Raw genomic sequence first — 21,965 nt, forward strand, 5'->3', positions numbered from 1 at the left:
AACGACATACTTTAAGAACATTTCAAGCAAAGAGGTTCATCGCTGCTACATTCAACAACCACCAGATGTACCAACGTTTAAACGATTAGCTCTAAAGAAGTTTGAAAAAAGTGAAGGTTTCAAATAAATGCCAATATGGCATATGCAGTAAACAAAAGACGACATGCTATTTGGTAACGCCTAGATCAAAATACCCTCTCTTTCTTGGGGTAAGAAAGACCTTATGAAGACATTTCCTTTTTCCCAGTAAGTTATTTGAAAAGTAGCTGGTATGAAGAAAACTAGGAATATCAATAGCATTGGACTGGGTCTGGAAAGTAAAATAAATGGGTTGCAATAGAGGCACACGCTATCACCAGCAGCAGTTTTACCCTTTAGCCCTTGTGAAGGCGGGGATGCAGTTGTTACTGCGGCAGGGCAGTGGAGAACAAGGACGCCCAACAGATCTACAGGCACCAAACAAGAGAAAAGAAAACGTATGGGCTTCGCTGGTAACAGGCATCAGGCCCCATCTCAGAAGCACAATGCTGAGAAGGAGCACAACGCTACAGCGAGTGCTGGCAGGACAAAACCCAAACACCTGAACCCACCACTAACCCTTTAATCTAGCATCACACGCATGGCAACATCATTGTTTCTGTCCATAAAGCTCTCTTTTGGGGTTTTTACTTTTGACAAACCAAATGGTAATTCTTTGACCCTGAAGTCCCAAAAGCCCTCATTTCCCCGAGTGTTCACTATAGCTGGGGGCTTCGTGATCTTGGTTAGAGATACACACAGCAATGCAGGGTGCAGAGGAGATAGCAAATGCTCCCTCCTGCTTGCCCGAGAGAGGCAGCCTGGCTTGGTGCTGCTGAACAACCCCCCCGCAACACACCAAGGCAAAGAGCATTTCCCACAGCAAAGCGACAGGAATGCAAACCAGACACCTTCCACGTTCTGCTGCATCCTCCCAAAGCCTCACGGTCAGAAGCACGAAGAACCCTGCCCAGAAAACAGCCCTGCAAGCTCTCTCTCATCAAACAATACAAACAAACAAAATCAAAACCTTTGGCAAAGGGCAGCAATGGAGTAACGCAACGGACAGGCTTACACGGCACGCTGCAGCTCAGCAGACTGATGAGGAAATACTTGAGGTTCTCTACCTTGAGGCATGCAGGAAGCAGAATGGACAAACACATCAGCTCTTGCGTCCTGAAACTTCTGCAAGTCAGTTAAAGCAACCAGAGCTCTCGTCCCGGTGATTTGCAGATAGATGAAAAGAGCATTGTGCCACCAAACACTGCCTCCGTGGGATTACGGGGTTCCTTGGAGACACGCTGCTCCTTGCAGGACACAGAAACAACATTCAGAGCAAAGAGAAGAGGAGGTGCTGGGGGGCAGCCGCTGCCCCGGCTGCCCCTTTATCTGCAGGGCTGAGCCTGCTCCCCCACAGCTGCGGGTGAGGAGCAGTCCCACCCCGGCATCCAGCGAGCCACCTGTGGTGAAAATCGGGCCCAGGTACCTGTTAGGACTCACCTCTCAAAACGATACGCTTCAACCCCTAGCAACTGGCCAGGTGACCTCACTGGCATTTATGCCAGTTTTCATACGTGGACTACGAAGAGCAGAACATTGCCGGGTTTTTTGTAAAAGGCTCGTCAGCTATACCCCTACTCCACAAAGCCTTTACAAAGCAGCTCGGCCTCCCGCCGCCGTACCGTGTATTCCTAGACTGCAGCAACGTGTAAGGGCTGCTGCGAGTTGCCACAACCCCCAATTTTTTTCCATCGCTTTATTCTTAATTAATATGCGTATTCTTCTTAATGTTACTGTATCTTCTTAACGCGTGATTTGTATTGCACCTCATGGGATTGTTTACTCTACAGCAAATGATGAGAAGTCATGTTGCATCCTTCTTGTTCCTGACGTTCGTGAAGCTGCTCCGCTTTGCAGCTCTGCGGCAGCTGTGGCAGTCGGCAGCGCCCAGGGTGGGACGTACGGAGTACTCACCCGCGTGCGTCTTTCTCAGAGTGGCCCTCGCCAGTCCTGAAGAAGGAGCTGGCCAGTGTCTGTAAACTACAGAGCTGCCCAGACGTGTCTCAGCGCAGAAGATAAACCCGTTCCCGTCCCTCTTGCTGTGCGGGAGAGAGCAGCCCCTGCCTGGGGGTCCAGGTGTTTTCACGGGGTATCACCGCCCAAAGAGTCCGGCTCCAGCGCTCCCCCCGCATCCCACCCCGCTCACCAGCGTGAGCCCAGCTGTAATTTTCATTGGTATCCAGTTCCCAAGGCAAACATAACAACTTCTTATTAGCAAAATAAAATTGAGACAATATCCGTGTTTGACCAGCTGGAAGTAACAGTCGGACCAAGCATGACCTGCGGCAGCCCGCGCTCCTGGCCGAGCACAGCATCTACTCTGTGGCTCCCTTGTAATCCAAGAGCCTCAGCGAAAGGAGTTCTGCCCTGCTTCATTTCTACGACTAGCGTATTTCATGATTTAAAAAGCAACAAAAATAGTATAGTGAGGAGAAATATATATTTTGAAGGTTCTTGAAAAATCAGATTTTTTCCTATCCCAATAAAAGGTTAGTATGCATGTGTGTCTGTATGTGTGTGTGCGTACACACAAACACAAATACATAGAACAAGTATGTATATCTATACAAGGGTGTGTGCCAGGCTTAGACCACTGGTCTACAAGGCTGATGTAGGGGTGAACAGAGGAGCAGCATGTACAGATGTGGAGCTCGTCGTGCTCTCTGGACCCGTATTGCACCCCACTGCTGCGGCTGCCCGGAGCAGGGATCCTGGAGGTCGCACTGCTGGCTCCCATAGCGGACCCTTCTAAAGCATATCCCCCTTAACGGGTTTTCTTGTCAAAGTTACTACCCCAGGCAGAGATCATTCATCGTTTGGAAACAGCGTGAACAACAGACTTAGTCGACTTTGCTGCGACGGCAGGAGCGAAACGCCCACGCTGAAATCTGCGGCCATAGCTCCATAAAGAGCAGCCAAGACATGGCACACCTCAGCAAGACGCGGCGGTACGGGGCAGTTCAGGCATTAGTGCGGCAGAAGCCATGCGGACGATGAACCCCGCAGCCAGACACCCTACGGCCGGGGCCGGGGAGCAGGGGGCCGAGGGACGCCTCCCCCGCTGCCTGACACAGGAGGGGTGCCCAGCGCCGGCTGCGGAAATGCCAGCGCTGCTGCCCTGGCGAGGAGCCTTTGCTCTCTGAGTTACCGCAGAGCTGGGGTTGTGCTAGGGAAGAAGTTAATTAAGCTTCACAGCTTCCTCGCCAACACCGCAAAGTGTTTACCCACGTCACGGCCAAGTAGGGAGAGTTCTGTGCCGAAGTCCTGTTGATGCAAGTGGGGGTTTCCCCCCTTGGGCCAATATTCGCTTGTCTCAAAGGGCTTTGACGTCTGGAATTGGAAGCTGCCGTGGAAACACAAAGTTTCATTAATTTCTTAACTGCGTTATTTTTGCCGGCAGCCATCGTTGCCGTTGGAGGCCGGGACAGGGGGGTCCGTGTCCCCTCTGGCACGGTGGCGGCACACGGATGGGGTCGTCACTCGGCTGCCATCACCCCAAGGTCAGACTTCACGTCTCTCCGGGGGGCACCAGGCAGGCACACGAACGGCCCGACCTGGATGGAGGTGGGAAAAGGGGCGAGGGGAACCAGCCCCTCGGGGGGACGGGACGGGGGTGTGGACGCTCCACACGGCTGAGGGATGGGGTGTCCTACACCACCACGTCCTCCCTCCGGTTTCCCACCCCACAGTCAGGCCCTGGGCGGTTTGCTGTCCCGCTGCCCGGATTTGTCTTCACCACCAGCTGCGAGAGAATGTGTGGGCTTGGTGGGAAAAACCACATTTCAGTTGGCGTTCTGCGGGAAGACACAATGCCAAGGACGTTATTGAGAGGGTGATGGAAAACGCGAGAGCGGGGTACAGGACACTGCTCCCTGTCGCAACCTCTCTGACATTTCACCTGATGTCCCCAAAAGGGCACTGGGAAGCAGTCGGCATGGTGGGGGGGAGGTGGGTAATGACACTTCCACTCATTCCTCAGGACCCCACCTCCTCCAAACGGTATCTCAGCCACAGCTAACGCTGCTCCTTGCTTGGTTGCGCTCAAAGACTCACTGAAAACCCCTTTCCATGCTCTCCACCTCATAACGGAGAGTGAAGACAGTGGCCCCTCCAAACACTTGCCCACCCCACCCTTACCATTTCAGATCACTTGTGGTGGGTCACAGAGAGGTGGGCACCGTGGGATGAGAGCAGGAGGGATCCAAGGGCTGCTGGCTCTTGTAATGCCAGCAGTTAGATGGGTTTAATTCCTTGGTGGAGACTGTGTTAAAACCACCAAGGACAAAGGGAAATAAAGGGGCCGGTGGAGAAACATTACAGCAAGACATGTGCTGTTCCCGTACTGACGACCAAACAGAAATCATACCACACCTTGGCAGAAACGTGTGGTACCGTCATCCCATTTTGATGCATCTTCATTGACGGCTGGCAGTGAGGAGCATCTCGCATCTCGGCCCTGGCTCCTCGGCGCTGCTCAGGTGAAGAAGGGAGTTAAGAGTCGATTTTACCCATCTTTGCATTATCCAGGTGCTGAGCCTGGTCTCTACCAAAATGAAGCCCCCTCAAGGAGGTGCGGGCAGAGCCCACGGCCCCTGACCCTGGGTGCCCTGTGTACGAGCAGGAGACCGGCACGAGGGGGGGCACTGGGCCAGGTCACTCCATGGCACCAGAGGAGTTAACGCAGATGCGACACCTTCAAAGTGCCGAAGTACCCAGTGCTTCAACACAGAGCGGATTCCCCACGGCACATCCTCACCCAAAGCTCTTCTGCGTCCCTGGTGCCACACAAGCCTTGCTGGAGGCTGGTCCTAGCGATGGCCAGCTCTGCAGAGCCGGTTCCACTCTCCTCTGCCATAAAATACCCGAATCTTGTGAAGTCTCCAAATCTGGAAATGCAGCTTGTCCCGCACCCTGATTTCTAACCCCTGGAAAGAGGCAGGTTTGCATCAGCCTGCTCCATCCCAGTTTGCTTACAAATGTGGAGCAGATTTGATCTATTTTATTCTATTTACAAATCCACAGGCAAATCTATTCTCCTTATGTCAAGAACCTGAAGAAATGACAAGAGCTAATAACGAGTCAACTCATGAAATAAGCCAGTGCTTATCAGAGAGGGAAGGACTGAGGTTTTCCAGGTCAAACTCCTTTTGTGCCAGCATGCATACTTCGGAGGCAAATAAATTAGGCAGGGGTGCACTCAGTAGAGTATGTTTTGCCCTTACAGCCCAGCTCCTAAGGGGCATCTTTCTTCCTAGCCAAATTCAGTACTTACTTAGGGCTCAATAGCACAACTCCCAGTGACTGCAATGGGAATTGTCCTCTGCTCCCCACACCCGGGAAAACTCAAGGGAGAAGAAAAGGTTAGCTCTAACTGGGTTTGATCATCCCCCTTTACAAGCACTCTGGCAGCCACGACCGTTGGTAGCACGGTGGTGTGGAGCTGCTGACGCAAAGCCTCCGCTGCGCACAGAGGAGTTTCTGTGCGAGAGCTCTCGCTCCGCGAGCACGAGGTGCTGCTCACCCCGGCACGCTCAGCACGACGCTCCCACCCAGCTCTTCCCCAGCCTTCCTCCCAAGCAGAAATGCATGGTTGAGATTCAGTTTGTTGGGAACCCGGTGGATATCTGCCCGTTCTATAAGGAAGAGCTACTCCAGTACAGACAAAGGGGACAGGGGAATTTATCAGTTTTTAGGAAGCCGAAAGACTGGAGCCTGTGTAGCACCAAAAAAGAGAGAGGCATTTTCTACCCAGAAACGCCACGTCTCCTTCAGCTGGAAGAGAAGACTGGGCATCTGATGTCTCACGTGCAGGCTGGCCCGGATAGCTTCAGCTTTCATAAACCAAGACTTGAGCCAAGCTGTTCCAAACGACCCTGCAGAGAAGGCAGAGCTGTCAGAGCCGGACCGTAGAGTTGCCCTGGACAGACCCAGCTCAGACATGCCTGGGGAAACCCAGGGCAGCTCCCCGGTGCGCCACGGGAAGCCAGGCTCAGCTCATTAACATCAGCTCAACCTCATGTTTTTTCCACCGAAACCCAGACAGATACCCCCGGTCGGTGCGTTCTCACAGACCGAAAGAGAAGAAAACAAACTGTGAGATTTCCGTGACCCCGACAGCACGAAACCAGCGGGTTTCCCCCGCTCAGCTCTGCAGTGCCTGGCCCGTGCCCCCGGATGCCAGCCTTGCTACAGCGAGGGCCAGAAGCCAAGGGAACATCGCTGCATGGATCTCGCCTTTTCCCAGCCCGTCTCCCCAGTGAACTTGCTCAACTTCACAGACATCTGCTAAGTCCGTTTTTTTTGTCTTGAGCTACGCACTTCCCACCCAGCCCTCGCAGCCCGGAGCCGGTCCTGCTTGCTGTCAGCCCGAGCAGAGGGAGCTGCAGCCCGCGGCTGGAAAATACCCCCTGCTCCCGCACCGCACCACGCCTGGAGCCAGCCCCTACGGAGCAGACACGTGGCTGCAGCCAGTTTACATCGCTCTGTGCCTGGCATTAAACATTAACGCTGCTTGTACAGCAAACAGAAAAGCACAGGCTACAACGGGCTCTCCTGGAAGTTTAATCACGGTGCGACGGCGGGAGCTGACGGTCAGCCCCGGGGGGTGACAGGCAGAGGGGATTCGGGTGCCTCGCAGAGGCGCGGGTCTGTGGGGAGCCGCTCCCGGAGCCGTCCCGGCGCCCGCATCCCTCAGCATCGCCCGGAGCGCGGGCGGCTGCCGATGGGTGACCGGCAGACTGAGCTCACCGTGCCACGGACACGGCTAGAGGAGATCACCAGCAAAATTTCAGATCTAAAGAAATGGAGAGAAATTTTTAGTTTCCATGGGTAAGATTTTTACTCTGCTTCATTATCACGTTTTTAATTCCAGGTGCTTTTTTAATATCATTTTTTAAGTTACGTTTTATTGCAATAGTTATGTGACCATGGAAAAAGGTCTTCATGTACTCAGTAATGCAAGTACATATAGAGCTTTCACTCTTCTCTTTGGAAGTTCTTTTCTGGCTGGTCTCCTGCTTCTTCATGTTAGCAATGCCTCTTTTTTTAATTTGTATTTCAGTTTGGAAATCAGCAATACAACTCATCAGGTAACCGTTTCTCTAAAAGGTAACATTTTGTATTTTTAGTGGTTGTTGTGACTGTTCAACCAGGTTATCATATTGAGGCAATTCTGCATCTCTATATGCAGCACACCAGACAGTCTCCATGGGTATTTATTTCTTATACTCCTCCTTTAAGAACCACACTTTTTCTTCGGGTATTTTAAAGGAATGTCTTCCTGATCTAAATCAAAGTGTCAGAGTAGTCCAACACAAACTTATCTTTCTGTCTAAAAGTAACGGTTTTCATGGTCCATTAGAAAAAGAGAACACATTAAGATCTCTTAAGTATTCGGAAAACCTGCTGTGTCCGTCGGTTGGAAGGCACTGAAGTTTATCCGCTGTAATTCTGACAAACACTTCATACTCGAGTCGTTAGCTTGTAGGGACGTATTTGTAACGTTTGAAAAGAGCTGGAAGTCAAACACAGCAAAGCTCCCCGACAGCACGTATCCTGCCTCCCCTGCCCCTCTGCAAGGCCATCGCCGGGTCGTTGCGCCCACCCCGCTGGGAATACTGGGGGGGACGTTGGGCGCGCGCGAGGCAGCAGCCGTGGGATGATGTACCGTCTGCCCCCCTCTCTCTCTGCAGCGAGGCCAAGGCAGCGCTGGCGATGGACCACCCGGAGCTGGAGAGCCTGCGGGGCCGCCGCAGCCGCCTCACCCCCCCTCCGCCGTCCCCGGAGCCCTCCTGGTCCCTCCAGACACGGGCGGCCGGCCCATCTCCTTGGAAATGGCAATGGTGAGCAGGCCTGCTGAATTAAGCATGAGCCATAATTTAATCTCGTTGAAAGAAAGAGACTCGGGAACCTTACCTGGCGTTACGGGAGGCTCGGCGCATTGCTGGGCTGAAGGCTGCAGCCTGCTGTTATCTGTAACAGAGGAGATAATCGTAACGATTTATTCATGAGACTTTTAAAGAACACGGTTGCAACACCAGCTTAGAACCGATATGCCATCGTTCTCATTAGATAATAGGTCAAATGACAAAGTGTAATGTTTCCCTGCTCGTTGGTGCTTTCCTAGCCAATAGCCTCAGAACCGGAGGCAGAAGTTCAGGACACCAGTAAGATGTTTCTGCCCTCACCCAAATACCTGGTTTTGAGACCACCAGTGATGGGTGCCTGTTGCCCCTGCCCGTATGAAAAGCCTTCGCCAGAAGCTGGGGGGTTTCTGCGGGCGCTGGCAGAATGGTCCCCAGTGCCGGCCCCACTGCCGTGACCTCCCACACCAACCCCGTCCCCAGTCACTCCAGCACAAACTTAATGAGAAGCTCAAGGGCTTAACTCCAGAGGTGAAAGCCCGGCCAGGGCTGCGCTACTGAGCACACCTCCAAAAAGGTCCAGTCCCTAAGAGGTTTAGATGCATAACCACGCGTACTGTCGGCTTCACGGGAATCCGTCTTCTCCAGTTCCCGACCCGCTTGCACCGTCACCCACACCAGAGGCAAGCAGCTTTTAATGGGAAGCGCCACGGGGTCCGTTTGGTTTACTTTGCTCGGCGAATACGTCATTCGCCAAAATTAAAATTAATTAGGAAAAATGTTCCAGGTGGGCCCAGGCAGCGTCCACAGAGGTGGGGTGGTGCGGGGGGAGGCCCGGAGGCAGGCTCACCCCCCAGCCACCCGCGCCCGGGCAGGTCCCTCGCACCACCCAGCGAGAGAGGGAGGGGGGCGGCCGGGGCCACCCCCCCGCGGCCACCCCGGTGACCGGCACCCCCCTGCCCTCGCAGCAATGTGCTCGTGATAAAAGCTACTGTAAATGCAACTCACCGACACGGGTAAAGATTGCAAGCGTCTCTATTTTAGGTGGAAGCCACGTGATGGTTTAGACTTTCTCTTTTAATCCAGCTGCCGACCCAACCGCCGGCTGCGCGCGCCTGGACGGGTCCTGGCCGCGGGACGCGCTCAGCGATGGCCGTGCTGCCCTCCGAGCGCGAGGCCACGGATGAACCCTCCTCTGCGTTCCGCCAGCGCTGCGCCGCCCCGGCCGCTGCTGCCCAGGGCTTTATAGAGGGTTTGCACCGGCAAACGCAGACGTTGGATTCTCTCCCCAGAGGTGCCGCCGATGAGAGCGAGCGCCTTGCCCAGGTCTTCGGCCGAAAGGTGTAAATTATTTACACATTGCAACTATACTTCACAGGAGTGGTTGCATGCTGAGTGAAGTAAGGCACTGAATTAACCACAAACACCACCCTTGCTTTGAGATTATGGGGCCTGGTTCTCAGCAGACAATTTACACTGCGCTGGCTGTGAACACACACGCTGCACCTGTATCCTGAGGCACTTTGACGTTAAAAATCCTTCACGACGCTGGGATGTGGAGGGAGCGGAACCCAGCCCGTCTTTCTCCTCCTCTGCAGGGGCTGCGGAAGCTGTTATTTGGAAATGTGTTCCACGTCTTCAGCTGCGAATGGACAAAAGCGTACTTCAGGTTTCGCGAGCCGTACTCTGACCTGGCCTATGCTTTGGAGGCAGAAAAGGTAGATGTTTCGGCGCAGCGACTGGCACCATCTCCCCAGTGTCTCAGCCACTCACGGGAGCTGGCAGCCATTGCTGGGTGCCTCAGCAGTGCACATGCCTGCTCCCCGCGCTCTGCACGCCTGCACCCCACGCTTGCACCCCATGCTCTGCACACCTGCACCCTGCACTCTGCACGCCTGCACCCCACGCCTGTACCCCACGCTCTGCACGTCTGCACCCCACGCCTGTACCCCACAGTCTGCATGCATGTACCCCATGCTCTGCACGCCTGCACCCCACGCTTGCACCCCATGCTCTGCACACCTGCACCCTGCACTTTGCACGCCTGCTCTCCATGCCTGCACCCCACGCTCTGCATGCCTGCACCCCACGCTCTGCATGCCCGCGCCCCACGCTTGCAGCTCGCGCTCTGCACGCCTGCACCCTGCGCTCTGCACAGCTGCCCGGCTGAGCTTTCTCCACAGGGCAGGTTGCGGGGGCTTCCACGCTCCACGGCGGTCCGGAGCGAAGCTCCAGCTGCCCTCGCGGTGGAGACACTGAAGCGTGTCTGGAAGTGGGATGAACTGTCCTGATCCAGCACGCTGCAGATGCGAACTTTAAATACCATGGTATAAAATGCTTCCAAGGTGAAGGCTCAAGAAAAAAGCAGCAGGTTGTTGTAGCTGGGCACAAATAAGTGGTACTTGCCCGTTTCTTTTTTGGGAATTAGAGTTACCCACTTCTTACTGCCCTGCCTGGAAATCAAATAGGTGAATTTACCTACGCTTTCATTTACTGAAAGAGGGAGGTTTTCTTCTTCCTTATTTACCATCGTAATACTGCCCCCAAAAACACAGAAGACCAAGATACACACTTAAAACCGCAACTAGCCTTAACCTGCCAGGAGACTAAAACGCCTTGTACAAACGCAGGTGGAACTCTCCGAGTTCAGAGGCTCTGTGACGGCAGAGGGGACGACAGCCCTGACGTGTGCGGCCAGCACGGCGGGGAGCTGGGCATGGTGACCCTCGTGCACGGCCCCACGTAAGCCCCACGCTGCCTTGAGCCCCCGGTCCCCTTGCTGCGAGGCTGGAGGAGAGAAAAAATAAGCCTCGGAGCTTTAGGCATACGTGGTACCTGGACCTCGGAGCCCTTCCCTGCAGCTGCAGCACTGCAAGGGAGGGACCCCCCGGACCTCCCCTCCCCACCAGCACACAGCCAGGGCCACCCCGGAGCCTTTTCTCGCCTAAAGGCTTTTTGGTTTTAGGCACCTAAGATCTTTTTCCACTTACTTTTCCATTTATCTCAGGAGTTGTCGGCAGCGCTCCTGAATTCCCAGGGAGAAAAGAAAAATTACCCTGCTGACACTGGCAGCGGGACTGCTCACACTGGCCAGGGACTGCTGCGGTCCCAGGGGATCGACATCGCACGTGCTGGTCCCGGCTCCTTAGCACTGGGGAGTGTTGTCTTTCTGTTTCTAGGGGGGAACAAGAGCCATTCTGATGGCTGTACAAGCGCACGTCATCAAATACCTGCTCTTCGTAAGAAACACAGAATACACTCACCTGGAAAGGTAAGAAGCTGAGTGTTCCCACGGGACGTAGGGAAACTATTTCTTTGCGTTATCTGGACTAAGACAGACTAGCACCAGCCCCCAGGTTTAACCGGACTAGACCCAAGCTCAGGTTTGCAGCTGCAGGCGGGGATTTGCGCCCGGGAGAAAAGCCTTGTCTGACTCCCAGCCAAGGCTTTTTCCCACCAAAACACTTGGGTTTGTAACGGTGGCGCTCGCTCCCTTGTCCCGCTCCCGGGTGCCGCGGTCACAGCCTGCGGCAGCGCGTGGGCAGTGTCGGCGCTGCACGGCTGCTCGCCAAGCTGCCGGCTGATGCCGGCCCCGGGTGCGTTGGGACGGGGAAGGCAGGGCTCAGCCCTGGGTGCCGGGACACGACGCGGCAGCGCCAGCCGGGATGGACGCCCCCACGGCAACCGTGTTGCTCCCAGCGCGCAGGAAGCACGTCTGCACCAGCAGCAGCGACGGCGCCCGGCGAATGGGGGAAATTTCAAGGAAGATGGGCACGGCTCGGCGTGCAGCTGCCTTCTCCACAAATCCCCTCGGGTCTTTGCACTCCCGCTTGTTGTGGCTGCACAGTCCTCGCAGGCACGGGATAACTCAGGCGGGGCAGGACCGCTGGGCCCCGATCCGGCCCCGGCTGGGAAGGGGCGCGTTCCACGGTCGGGTTCAGCCTCGGGGTTGGGGGGCTCTCAGCATCCCCGAGGACGGACCCTGGACACGGACCCCCCCGGCATCCCTGCCCCTCGCCCCTGTCTCCCGCACGGCAGGCTGTGCAGGACAAGCCGGCGGGAGCAGGGGGAGGCGCTGGCCGCGGCCCTGGCGGACACCCTGTGGGCCGCGGGAGGAGGTGGGAGAGCCGCCATCTGCCTCGTCGCCGCAGCCGTCCACGTCAGGCCAAGCGGAGACTACAAAGCCGACAACTTCACGGAAAGAGTGAGTACGAAAACGCCTTCTGCCAACAGGATTTTCTTTAAAGACACGTGTGGCCTGAAACTTTTAAAGACAAGAAACGTAAAATCTCATAAACCTGCTCCCTAGCTTAGGGTGCACCTCAAACAGTGAACACTTCAGACCCACACCCCAGCTGCAGCCTGTAAGACCTTCCGCCTCCTCGTAGAGGCTTTAGGTGAGTCCAGAGGCTGCCGTTCCCTGGCATTAAAGGCTGAGCTTTCTTCTCCCGCAAAAAGGAGAAACCAGTTAACGTAAAGCTGTTCCTCTAACTCTCTGCATAGAGCTGAACTCTGCGGTTTAGGGAGGGGCAGAGCAGACTCTTGCATTATTCTTTCATTTGTCTAAAGGAAACACCGGATTAAAAAGCTCGGCTTTTTGATATGGTTAATGTCTGTTTTACAAGACCTTCCCCTATGCTCGTGCCCGACAGATCCAGCTGTTTGAGTTCTCTGAGAAAGCAGCAGCTCAGGAGTTCATCTTTGACCATATAAACTGTGTAAGTATGGGACATTTGCTTCATTCTGAGTTATTTTGTTGCTTGCTTACATCTTATTTCCCGTCCAAAAGTGGACCTTATGGAGATCAGTAGTATCGCCTTCAGCAGCACATTCAGACTGTTAATGTAGAGTTAGTTGATGGATCATTTCTAGCCTTTCCTGCGGGAAGTGATCCTGCTCCCGCTAAAACCCCCGGGACTTTATGCACCAATGTCAGCACTCTCAGTCCACAAGCACTGGGTAAACGGGAGCAGCATTTGGTACGTTACTCAAATACGAAATACGGTTCCTTGCAACTTTAGCAAAAATCTGGGGAAAAAGGTGTAAAAAACCAGTTCAGCCAATAACTGGAAGTTTCTTCTTTCTTTTTTTTCACCTGATCCTATTCAGCAAAATTAGTTACAAAATCTTCCCAGAATAACACCTTATTCATTTGGCTCAACATACTCACCTCAGGTTGTATTAAAGCAGAGGAATTGTTTTAATTAAATGTCATATACCTGCCATAATTCCTCCCCTGTGATTACTTACTTCTTTTTCCAGTTCAAAGGCGAAGGAAGTCATGGAGTGATCCTATTTTTATACAGTTTACTTTTCTCTAGGACGCTTGAAAGGTATATTTCATTTTTTAAACATTTTCCTCTAGTTTAGTTACATCTTCTGAAATGGTCTTTTCCTTGTTCTACTTAAATGTCCATTCTCAGTCGCATGTGGAGAAGCAACTGCCCAGAGGCAGACGCAGACGCCGGCTGTGTTGTACGGATAGGGGCATCGGACACCCCGCGTGTCTGCCGGCGGGAGGGGAGCGCAGAGGAGAGAAACCCTTTGCACACACAGCAAACATAACGCGCTGCATAAACCCAGGAGTTACCCCACTGACAGCAATAGTCACCGTTGCAGCTGATTAAACTTGAACAGGAAAATCACGGGAAGTTTATTTAAACACCGAAGAATCCTGCCGGCGTGGCTATGCCGGCAGAGGTGACTGATAGGGTCTTTCTAAACCCGATGTAATTAGATTTGGGTAGAGATGCTTTAGAAAGGTACAGAGGCATATTTATACCAACATAAAACATGATTCATACTAATGTTACACTGTGATAGCTATTCAGCAAAAAATTGCACCACTACTCCAAGTAATTGCGTTCAGGCTACGCCCGGGCGTAACTGAGGCCCTTCGGCAGTAATTGCACCGGGGGAAATCCCGGCTCCATCTGCGGAGGGTTTGAACCTGACCCTAAATTTGGAGTTTCATAGGAGCAGATCCGAAGTGCAAGAGCTCCAGCGGAGCATAAAACTGCTGTGTCAGGACAGCGCTGCTGTGCCGACCCAAGGAGAACTAAAGGAGCCTATGGAACTTCTGCCGGTTTCCCGTTCATCAGTGATCTACCGCGATCACCTCGGGCACTCATCCGACGCTGCCCTAACGCTTTGTGCTTGGTCGTACAGGGTCCAAGAAGATTTAGACTGCACAGCGACTCCTCTGTTAAAATTCAGTTTTGGAAACATCACCTGTACACAGGCAAGATTAGCCTCATTTCTCAAGTTTTCTTTTTTTATTATTCCCACATTTGATTTAGGAAAAAATTCTCGCTTGTTAATCTAAAGAGAGAAAAAGCATAAGGCCATAGAAAAGTATTTTGCAGGTTTTAATCATTGCTGTCCATTTAAAAAATGGATGATGACGATGATGAGGAGGATGATGATAAGAATAAGAATAAGAATAAGAATAAAAGAATAAGAATAAGAATAAGAATAAGAATAAGAATAAGAATAAGAATAAGAATAAGAATAACAACAATAATAATAAAGCCACAGGTAGTCTGGCATTCCTCTGCTCGTGACAGGCGCGGCAGAGCTGGGAGCGGGACGCCAGCTGCCGTTTTGCGAAGGGCTTTTGCTCTGCTGCCTCATGGTGTGACCACGGGCTGTTTCTGCTCAGGCCGTGCTCAGCCTCCTCCTCACGGGCCGAGCGAGCCCGCACGAGCTCGATGGCGGCCAGGAGCCGGTGCCCGGTGGCAGGGGCGTCGAGGCGCGGCGGCGGCGGTGCCCGGTGGGCTACCTGCGCTGGGGCAGGGCGCAGGCGGAGCGGCAGGTGAGAGCTGGCCCAGCCCCGCGGGCAGGAGCCCTGTACCGGGCGTCGGCACAGCGGACACTGCGGCTCTGGGGACAAAGACGGCATTTAACGCCAGGCTTCACCCCCCTCTCCCCAGGTGTGCCGCGGGCTGAGGACGCCGCAGCTGCCCGTCTGGCTGTGCAGCGTCGCCGGGAGGCACGGCGTTCTCTTCGGCACCGACAGCCTGCTCCTCTCCGACTGGAAGATGGAGAGACTCTTCCACCTGTACTTCTACAATGGGCAGCAGGAGCAGACAAAAACAGCCCATCTAACGATAGGTATGCACCCCAGCTTACCGCGGCAGGGCGCGAGGGACGGGGGTCACAGGCAGACCGTGCAGAGAACCGCGTATGGCTACAGCTAGGTGAGTCTACTTACAGGTGCAAGGCAATGCTCCGTATTTAATATAAACATACATACTCTGTATATATATTAACCTTTCACGGAACGTGAGGAGCCTACTCCAAACAACCCTGTAAAAAGACACGAATATAAACCTGGCTTTGAAAGGGCCGTGACCATTTTGGAAGGGGGGACGCTCTCAAGCAGGTGGCCCGTTGCTGGGAAGAGCTATAGGAGTATTTTCTATAGAAGTAATAACTCCTGAGTCCCTGAGTAAACTCCAGTTCGCTGACACCCCCCCCAGCCGGCTGCTGGGCACGGAGGATGCTCAGCACCGGGCGAAGCCCCGGCCGTGCTGTTCTCCAGTGCCGGGGTGCTGAGCGGGGCTCCGGCGTGTGGGCGCCGGGGGAGCTGCCAGCGAGACAGAGTCCATCCCACCCAGGGAGCAGGCGGGGGGGACGGCCACCGGGCTCACCTCCCGGGGCGCAGAGCCTGCGGTCTCCTCCCGGCGTGGGGGCCACTCAGGACTTCGCCTTTTTTTCCCCTACTCCCAGATGTGGCCAAAGACGTTTTATTGGAGGAGTGACCATTTTTCAGGATACAAGGTGCAACTGTCGCCTCTGTGTTAAATACTCAATGCGGACATACAGTTTAAAGCCGTGTTTCATCTTCCGTTGCTGTCAAGCCCCCATCAGTCCAGTACGGATGTCCTGCTGGCTAAGTGTCCTACAACAACTAGTAGGAGAAGGGAAACTCACAGACACCCACCCCTCCCGTGGGACAAATCCCAGGAGAGAACATTCCTGTCGGTGCAAAGCTTAAAAACAACTGGAAGCATAGTCTTTTCACGATTAATTCAAAATTTTGAATAAACCTACTTCTAACGCAGCGATGCGGCATGCAGGATGGGTAACAGCCTGTTTCCAGCACCTAACTGAGACGTAGGTTTATATTTTCCTGCCCAGCAGCCAGGTGCCACTGTGGCCCTCCTGCTTCCCCTCAAGTTTTAAATCCACAGCGGGAGGAGTGAACCGCCCCTTGCAGCCCCAAACGGGCTGCGAACCAGGCTGCATGCTCAGGATGCGGGTTTCTTGTTTCTCCGTGCCACTGTGCACCGTTTGCCTCCACTTTCTGAACACCCAGCCCCTTTTCCTCGCTCTCCTTTCACTGCGGCGTTTAAAGGAAAGTAAGAAAATTGAAAACACCACACTAAAGGCTAAATGTGCAGGGAAGAAGGGTGAACCGAGATTCACAGCCACGATACGCAGCGTGGCTGCAGATAAGGATGTGTGCATCTGTTCAGAAAAACAATATGCAGATGTAGCCGGCAAGGCGTCGAGGGCTGTATTTATAGTGCCTGAACTTCCCGAGGCGGGGGCCCGAGCTCCCTCCCGGGGCAGGGGGGGCAGCACACCTGCAGCAATCCAGCCGGGTCTGCTTTTAACCTTTGCTAAAACTATTTTTTTGGGGGGGGGGGGGTTAGACCTTTTTTTGTAACTGCGTTTCCTTTTCAGACACCCATTCGCACCACTGGGAAGAGGACCGGAGTGAAGACCCGAGCAGTCCAGGGAAGAGGCGTCCGTCCGTGGAGATGGCAATCAGGACCAAGTGGGCGGGCGCGACCGTCAGCTGGAACGGGACAGACCCCTTCTTCTGAGGAGTCCCGGCATCTCCCACTCGCTGCCAACTCCACCAAACACCACGATCTGGAGGAGGAAAAAATGCTTTCACCAATAAAACGGCCCTTGGTGCCTTGAGCAGATGCCCTGTTCAGCAAGGCGTTACACCCACTGTGAAAGCCCGCGCGGTGAGGAACAGTCGCTAGTGACACTGCCTCACTGCACACGTTTTCCAGGTGGCAGGACGTAGGTTCTCCTGCTTCCCATGACAGCTGGCAGAAGAAGGAAAGAGGGCGGCAATTTGCTTTCCTCCCATGCCAGGCAGAGATGACAAAGAAATCGAGGTGTCTCTTAAGAGAGTGCAGTGGAAGTGAAATTAATATTGAGCATTGACAATACTGTGTGCATCTAATTTATTTAATCCAGTGTGCGCAACTCATTTAGGTGTTTGCAGTGAGTAAGGTTTCCTCCCAGCCCTCTGCAGCTGCGACTTCTGCAACCACGTCCCTCTCCTGCTTCAGCGACAGCCCGAGCGCGGACCCCAGCCAGGCTGGCTCATGGAGCTGCCCCGCATCCCGTGCACCAGCGGGGAAGCACAGCTCGTACATGGGGACCAGGGCAAAAGAAAGTCTCCTGAGGTGCTCCTTGCTGTGAATTCAGTGATTTTACTGACTCTGAGCATGGCCAAGTCCTGGCACCCTGCGGCAGCTTGGCAAGCGCAGGCAGGGCACATTGCTCCTCGCTCACGTTAACCACTTTCCACTTCCTTTTTTATAGACATCACCCAAAAAAGACCTATTAGTCATACCAAAATGTGTGTTGCTAATGACAACTGTACTGAGAACAATAAACCTTTCTGCGCGTGATCCAGAAGTTTGGTTTAAATGATTCGAGTTAAAAAAAAAAAAAAAGTGGTCACAACCAGCCCGAGATTCAGGCCGGCCGGGGCGAGGAGCCCCCTGGTCAGCGAGCTAACGTGGGCTCTGCCCTTGTCACTGCCCCCCTTCTTCAGTTTCTGCTCGATTCAGAGCTCCCCTGAGCACGTGGCATCCCCGCTGCAGAGCTGGGGGTCAGCTGAAGCGCTGCTGTCCCCACGCGCCTGCAGTCCTGGTGACACCGCGACAGGCACGACACCGCCGCCCAGGCACGGGCACCGCACAGCAGGGCCTGGGGCGGGGCTGGGAGCCCCCAAAACCTGGGGGGCATTGGTGAGACAGCAGCCCCCAGCGCCGGCCACGGAGCTGCCAGCACAAGCCAGAGGCAGAGGGTGCCGGCCGGCGACAGGCAGCCTGCCTGCAGGCAGGAGGGCACCCTGTGCCCCCCCAAACCTCCTGCCAGACCGGGGAGGCCATCCTGCCCACCCAGCGGCACCCGGGGCTGCGTGTCGGAGCCGGGGACGAGAGGGTGGAGGAGAGCCCACGCTAAGGCAGGGGCCTTGCAAGGAGATGCTGCAAGACAGCGCTTATTTTAACTGGGGAGTACCAGCACGCACTTACGCGAATAACAAATTAATAATGAATTCGTGAAACTGTGCCCTAAACGCTAATGAAGCTCGGTCACCCGGCACGGCGCAGTACATTGCGAGGCTATGTATGCCGTATAATAGCTAAACAGGTTACTACGGAGATGAAGGGTGCGAAGACCGGCCTTCCAGAGCTGTTTTCCACGGTGAGGCGGCAGCGCTGGCCTTTCCTCTCGCTCCCGACAAGCCGTGGGTCGGTCAGCGCGTCCGGCCCTGCCTGCATGGGCTCTTGCTCACGCTGCGGAGAGGGACCCCAGGGCTGCCGGGTCTGCGCCAGCCCGTCGCCCTGCTGTGACCACACCGGTGACACCGGCCGCTGGCACAGGCGGGGGAACATGGCGTCAGGAGCAGGGCCCCCCGTTCCTTCGGCCGTGCCGCTGTCCCCAGAGGCCCCATCTGTCCCCCCGGCCCCTGCTCGCCCACACCCCGCTGCTCCCCATCCGGCTCACAAAACCAGGTGCAGCAAATGCCCGTCTGATCGCTACAGACAGAAGAAGGGAGAGAAATTGTGCTGCACCAGACCGCAGGAACGCACGCCCTCAACGCCTCCCTCGGGCTTTCATCCTTCTGCCCCCACGTCTTCATGTCTTTTTATAACCTTCTTGCAGTGCAAGGCTAAATTTAAGCTGCTAATTTCCCTCAATGAGAACTAAGCCCTCGCTCATTTCTGCGAGGTAACATCACGCTTACGGATGCTTTAAAAATAAGAAGCAATAATGACACAATCTGGCTATTAGTCAAACTTGTCTGAAAAACCTCCACAGCTCCCGCACCTCAGAAAGCTCTGTCCTCATGACAGGGACAGCAGCTACAGATTTTCACTTCTGGTCTGGAAATTTCTTTGCAGAAGACAAATAAACCTTGCAAACCCCCCCCCACATCCCACAGATACTCGGGCGTACTGTCATGCTCTGAAATACAGGAATATTTGGGAGGATCAGGGGCTGGCAAGGAATGCGAACAACAAATCCAGACACACACAGATGGAACTCACGCCACGTTTTGGCACCTTGCATGAGTCGATCTCAAGGAGGAAACAAGTACCAGAGCATCCGGCAGCTGGCGGACAAGCTGCAGGCTTTTACCTCCGAAGGAGTCGCACAAGAAATGGGATCAGCTGCATGAAAAGGCTTTTGAAGCCACACATTACCTCCGGAGACAAACTCCCTGTTAACTTTCCTGGCAGGTTGGGAAGGTGCCAGCTCTTCCCCGCGTGGATGTGCCAGCATCCGTAAGTCTCAGCTGGGCGCTGCCGCTTCCCTCCCAGCCGCCTACCCGCTGCCCTCCCCTTCCCAGCTGCGTAGCTTCAGAAAATGGCTGAAACATCTGTCACCCACAAGGTCCCTCTCCTGCACGGACCTGGTCACCGATGGGTGATGGGCTCTGAAGCTGCGGAGGAGACAAGCAGAGCTCATTTCTCTATTTACCGCTGTTTGACAAATCATCTTTTTGCTGCAAACAGTTATTCCTGGGGCGTAGACACGGTAACCTACGGCATTGCAGGGTGCCAGGCTTCAGTTATCTCCAGAGACCGGTGGCTGTTAGCGGAGGATCGATAACCGGGGAGGCCAGGGGCAGCCTCGTACCTTTCTGGCACTTCCTCGGCCAGCTCAGAGTCTGACTTATGCTCTCCCATTTATCCCAAGCAGAAGAAATGGACTCTGTTCGGAGTACCTTTAAACCAGACACGAACCTTCTAAAAACTATTTTGTACATTATTTATTTAAGAGGATTCTTTGGGGCTGCTAAAAAAAAGTGGGACAGCCACATTCTGACATTTGAAAAAAATAATTATATATACAGGTAGCTTAAATAACATATTTTAAAATTACCCCGTATTATTGAAAGCACAGAAAAAACACATTTTGTTTGTATAAACATCCACACCCTTCCAGTCTATTTGTGAAAAGGCTCTTATTTCTCCTCTTCCCTATACCACAGAATATATAATAAACCGCAAACCAAGTAAAAGGTCTTCTCCAAGACCACAGGACTAATCTGGCCCTGTTTTCACACCAACCCATGGGATCAGGGGGGAAAAGGACTCTGCACTCCAGGATGGAGACTAGAATCTCAGGGCCCGTTAACTTTGATTCTCTAATCTCAGAAGACATGCTCATATGCCAAGGGCAAAGTTTCTCAACAGCTTTTACAACCTGAGTTCTCTGTTTTGTTTTGATGTAACCTATAGATGAAAAAGATAGAGGGAAATTTCTCAAAATCTTAGTAGCTCGGTAGCCTTTTTTAGCCTATATATTGCATGGCCATATAATTTCTAGAGAATATGGTACAAACATCGCAGTTATACCATGTCTGAATCCATCAAGCATTTTTTTTCCCAGCAGTGAGTTATCAAGAGCTTGGCTTTCTGTTGTGAATTCAGTTTTAATCAGAACCGGTTTGGTAAGCCATTGGCGAAGATTTTAACCGTAGCCTTATTCCAAGATGCTAAAATACTGTCATTCTTTGAGAGCCGTTTTTTTTTTAAACTACTCAGTGTAACTCGCAAATCCTTCCTTAGTGCCATCTAACTTCTAGGGCTCGTGGAGAGATGGCTGTCAGAGGCTTCATTCAGCGCAGTGCTCGGTTCCTATAAAAATTCAGCAATTCAGGCGCTGGTTCCCATTTGTGCTTTCCTGGTGAAAACTTTCCCAGTGAGGTCCATCCTACGGTCTCGTTAATTTGTACGTTAAAAAGTGCAAGGCCTTTTCATTACACCCGAATGCACGGTGCGTTGTTGAATGATTTGTCAAAATAGCAAAGGAAAACAACCCGTGAAACCCCCTGTCAGAAGGACTCTATACAAAAGCATTTTTTTCTCATTTCTTGGCCTGTGCCATCTCGCAAGGTTTAATGGAACTTCACGAACATGAGGAAAAAAAAAGACCAGCTGATAAAGCACCTTCTTTTTAAGGAAAGTCGGGTACGGATAGTGCCTTAATTGAAAATGTCGTGAGGCCTGGAGTCAAGAATGAGTCACACGGCTGCACATCCTAAAGGAACTTTGATAATAACACACTTTTGTGAAGTGTTTTAGATGCTCAGCGAGGGTATCTCAGAAGAAAGCATCGCTCTTCCAGGACGAGAAGCCTCGGAGCCAAATTGCAAGGAGAACTCTTGGGAAAATAACGTACGTGAGAAAAACTTGCCCGTTTGGCTGACAGGGGAAATAAGCTTGTACGACGGAGCTCGTTTCTGGTCACCCTGCTTGGGTACGCCGCAGCGGGCAGGATTTTGTACAGATGGGTGAGAACTGCACCTACGCCCAGCGCGAGGGGAGCCACGACGCGGCGGGGGCCGGACACGCGTACAGGCGAGGGTCTCCATCTGCGACTCAGCACCGACAAGCGACGGCTCTTCTTTCCTCCTCAGTCCCACCGCCATGGGAAAGGGCTGTGGGGAGGCGTCTGTCCCGAGACCTCAGCATCCGCACTTCTCCGGCCTGACTGAAAGGAAGATGTTTAAAGCGAAGAGCGCATTTTCCCCCCAAACTCCTTGTGCCCGGGCAGTGGAAGCGGCCCGACTTCTCGCCCCGCCAGCTCCAGGCGCGGACCCGGCCCTGAGCAGGCACCTCGCTCGAGCGACGCTCCCTCGCGGCCCGAAGCGCCTTTCACGCCTCCCACCCGCCTCCGCCGCCAAGCCCCCGCGCCCGCTCTCTCTCAGCTCCCCCGGCCCAGTCCCGCCGGCCCGCCACGCGCGGGCGGACC

General features: G+C 53.8%; 1 protein-coding gene across 1 annotated transcript; it reads left to right on the top strand.

Annotated features, from left to right (window-relative positions):
- The first annotated feature begins 6,799 nt into the window (after positions 1-6,799).
- On the top strand, positions 6,800-16,774 carry MINDY4B (MINDY family member 4B). Its single transcript, XM_059822884.1, has 13 exons — positions 6,800-6,906; positions 7,770-7,919; positions 8,589-8,658; positions 9,027-9,281; positions 9,539-9,658; positions 11,120-11,211; positions 11,979-12,144; positions 12,593-12,658; positions 13,203-13,273; positions 14,109-14,181; positions 14,602-14,754; positions 14,873-15,053; positions 16,632-16,774. Exons 1-13 carry the CDS (start codon positions 6,800-6,802, stop codon positions 16,772-16,774), a joined length of 1,647 nt encoding a protein of 548 aa, XP_059678867.1.
- The last annotated feature ends 5,191 nt before the right edge of the window (positions 16,775-21,965 follow it).

Source organism: Gavia stellata, chromosome 11 (genome assembly GCF_030936135.1).
Source record: "Gavia stellata isolate bGavSte3 chromosome 11, bGavSte3.hap2, whole genome shotgun sequence".
NCBI classification, from domain to species: Eukaryota; Metazoa; Chordata; class Aves; order Gaviiformes; family Gaviidae; genus Gavia; species Gavia stellata.

Bases quoted from the DNA above. Each gene is read 5' to 3' on its own strand.
- MINDY4B (XM_059822884.1), top strand. From the start codon at position 6,800: ATGGGTGACCGGCAGACTGAGCTCACCGTGCCACGGACACGGCTAGAG. The intron at 14,182-14,601 runs GCAAGATTAGCC...GTTTCTGCTCAG, and splicing joins GAAACATCACCTGTACACAG to GCCGTGCTCAGCCTCCTCCT. The intron at 14,755-14,872 runs GTGAGAGCTGGC...CCCTCTCCCCAG, and splicing joins GGGCGCAGGCGGAGCGGCAG to GTGTGCCGCGGGCTGAGGAC.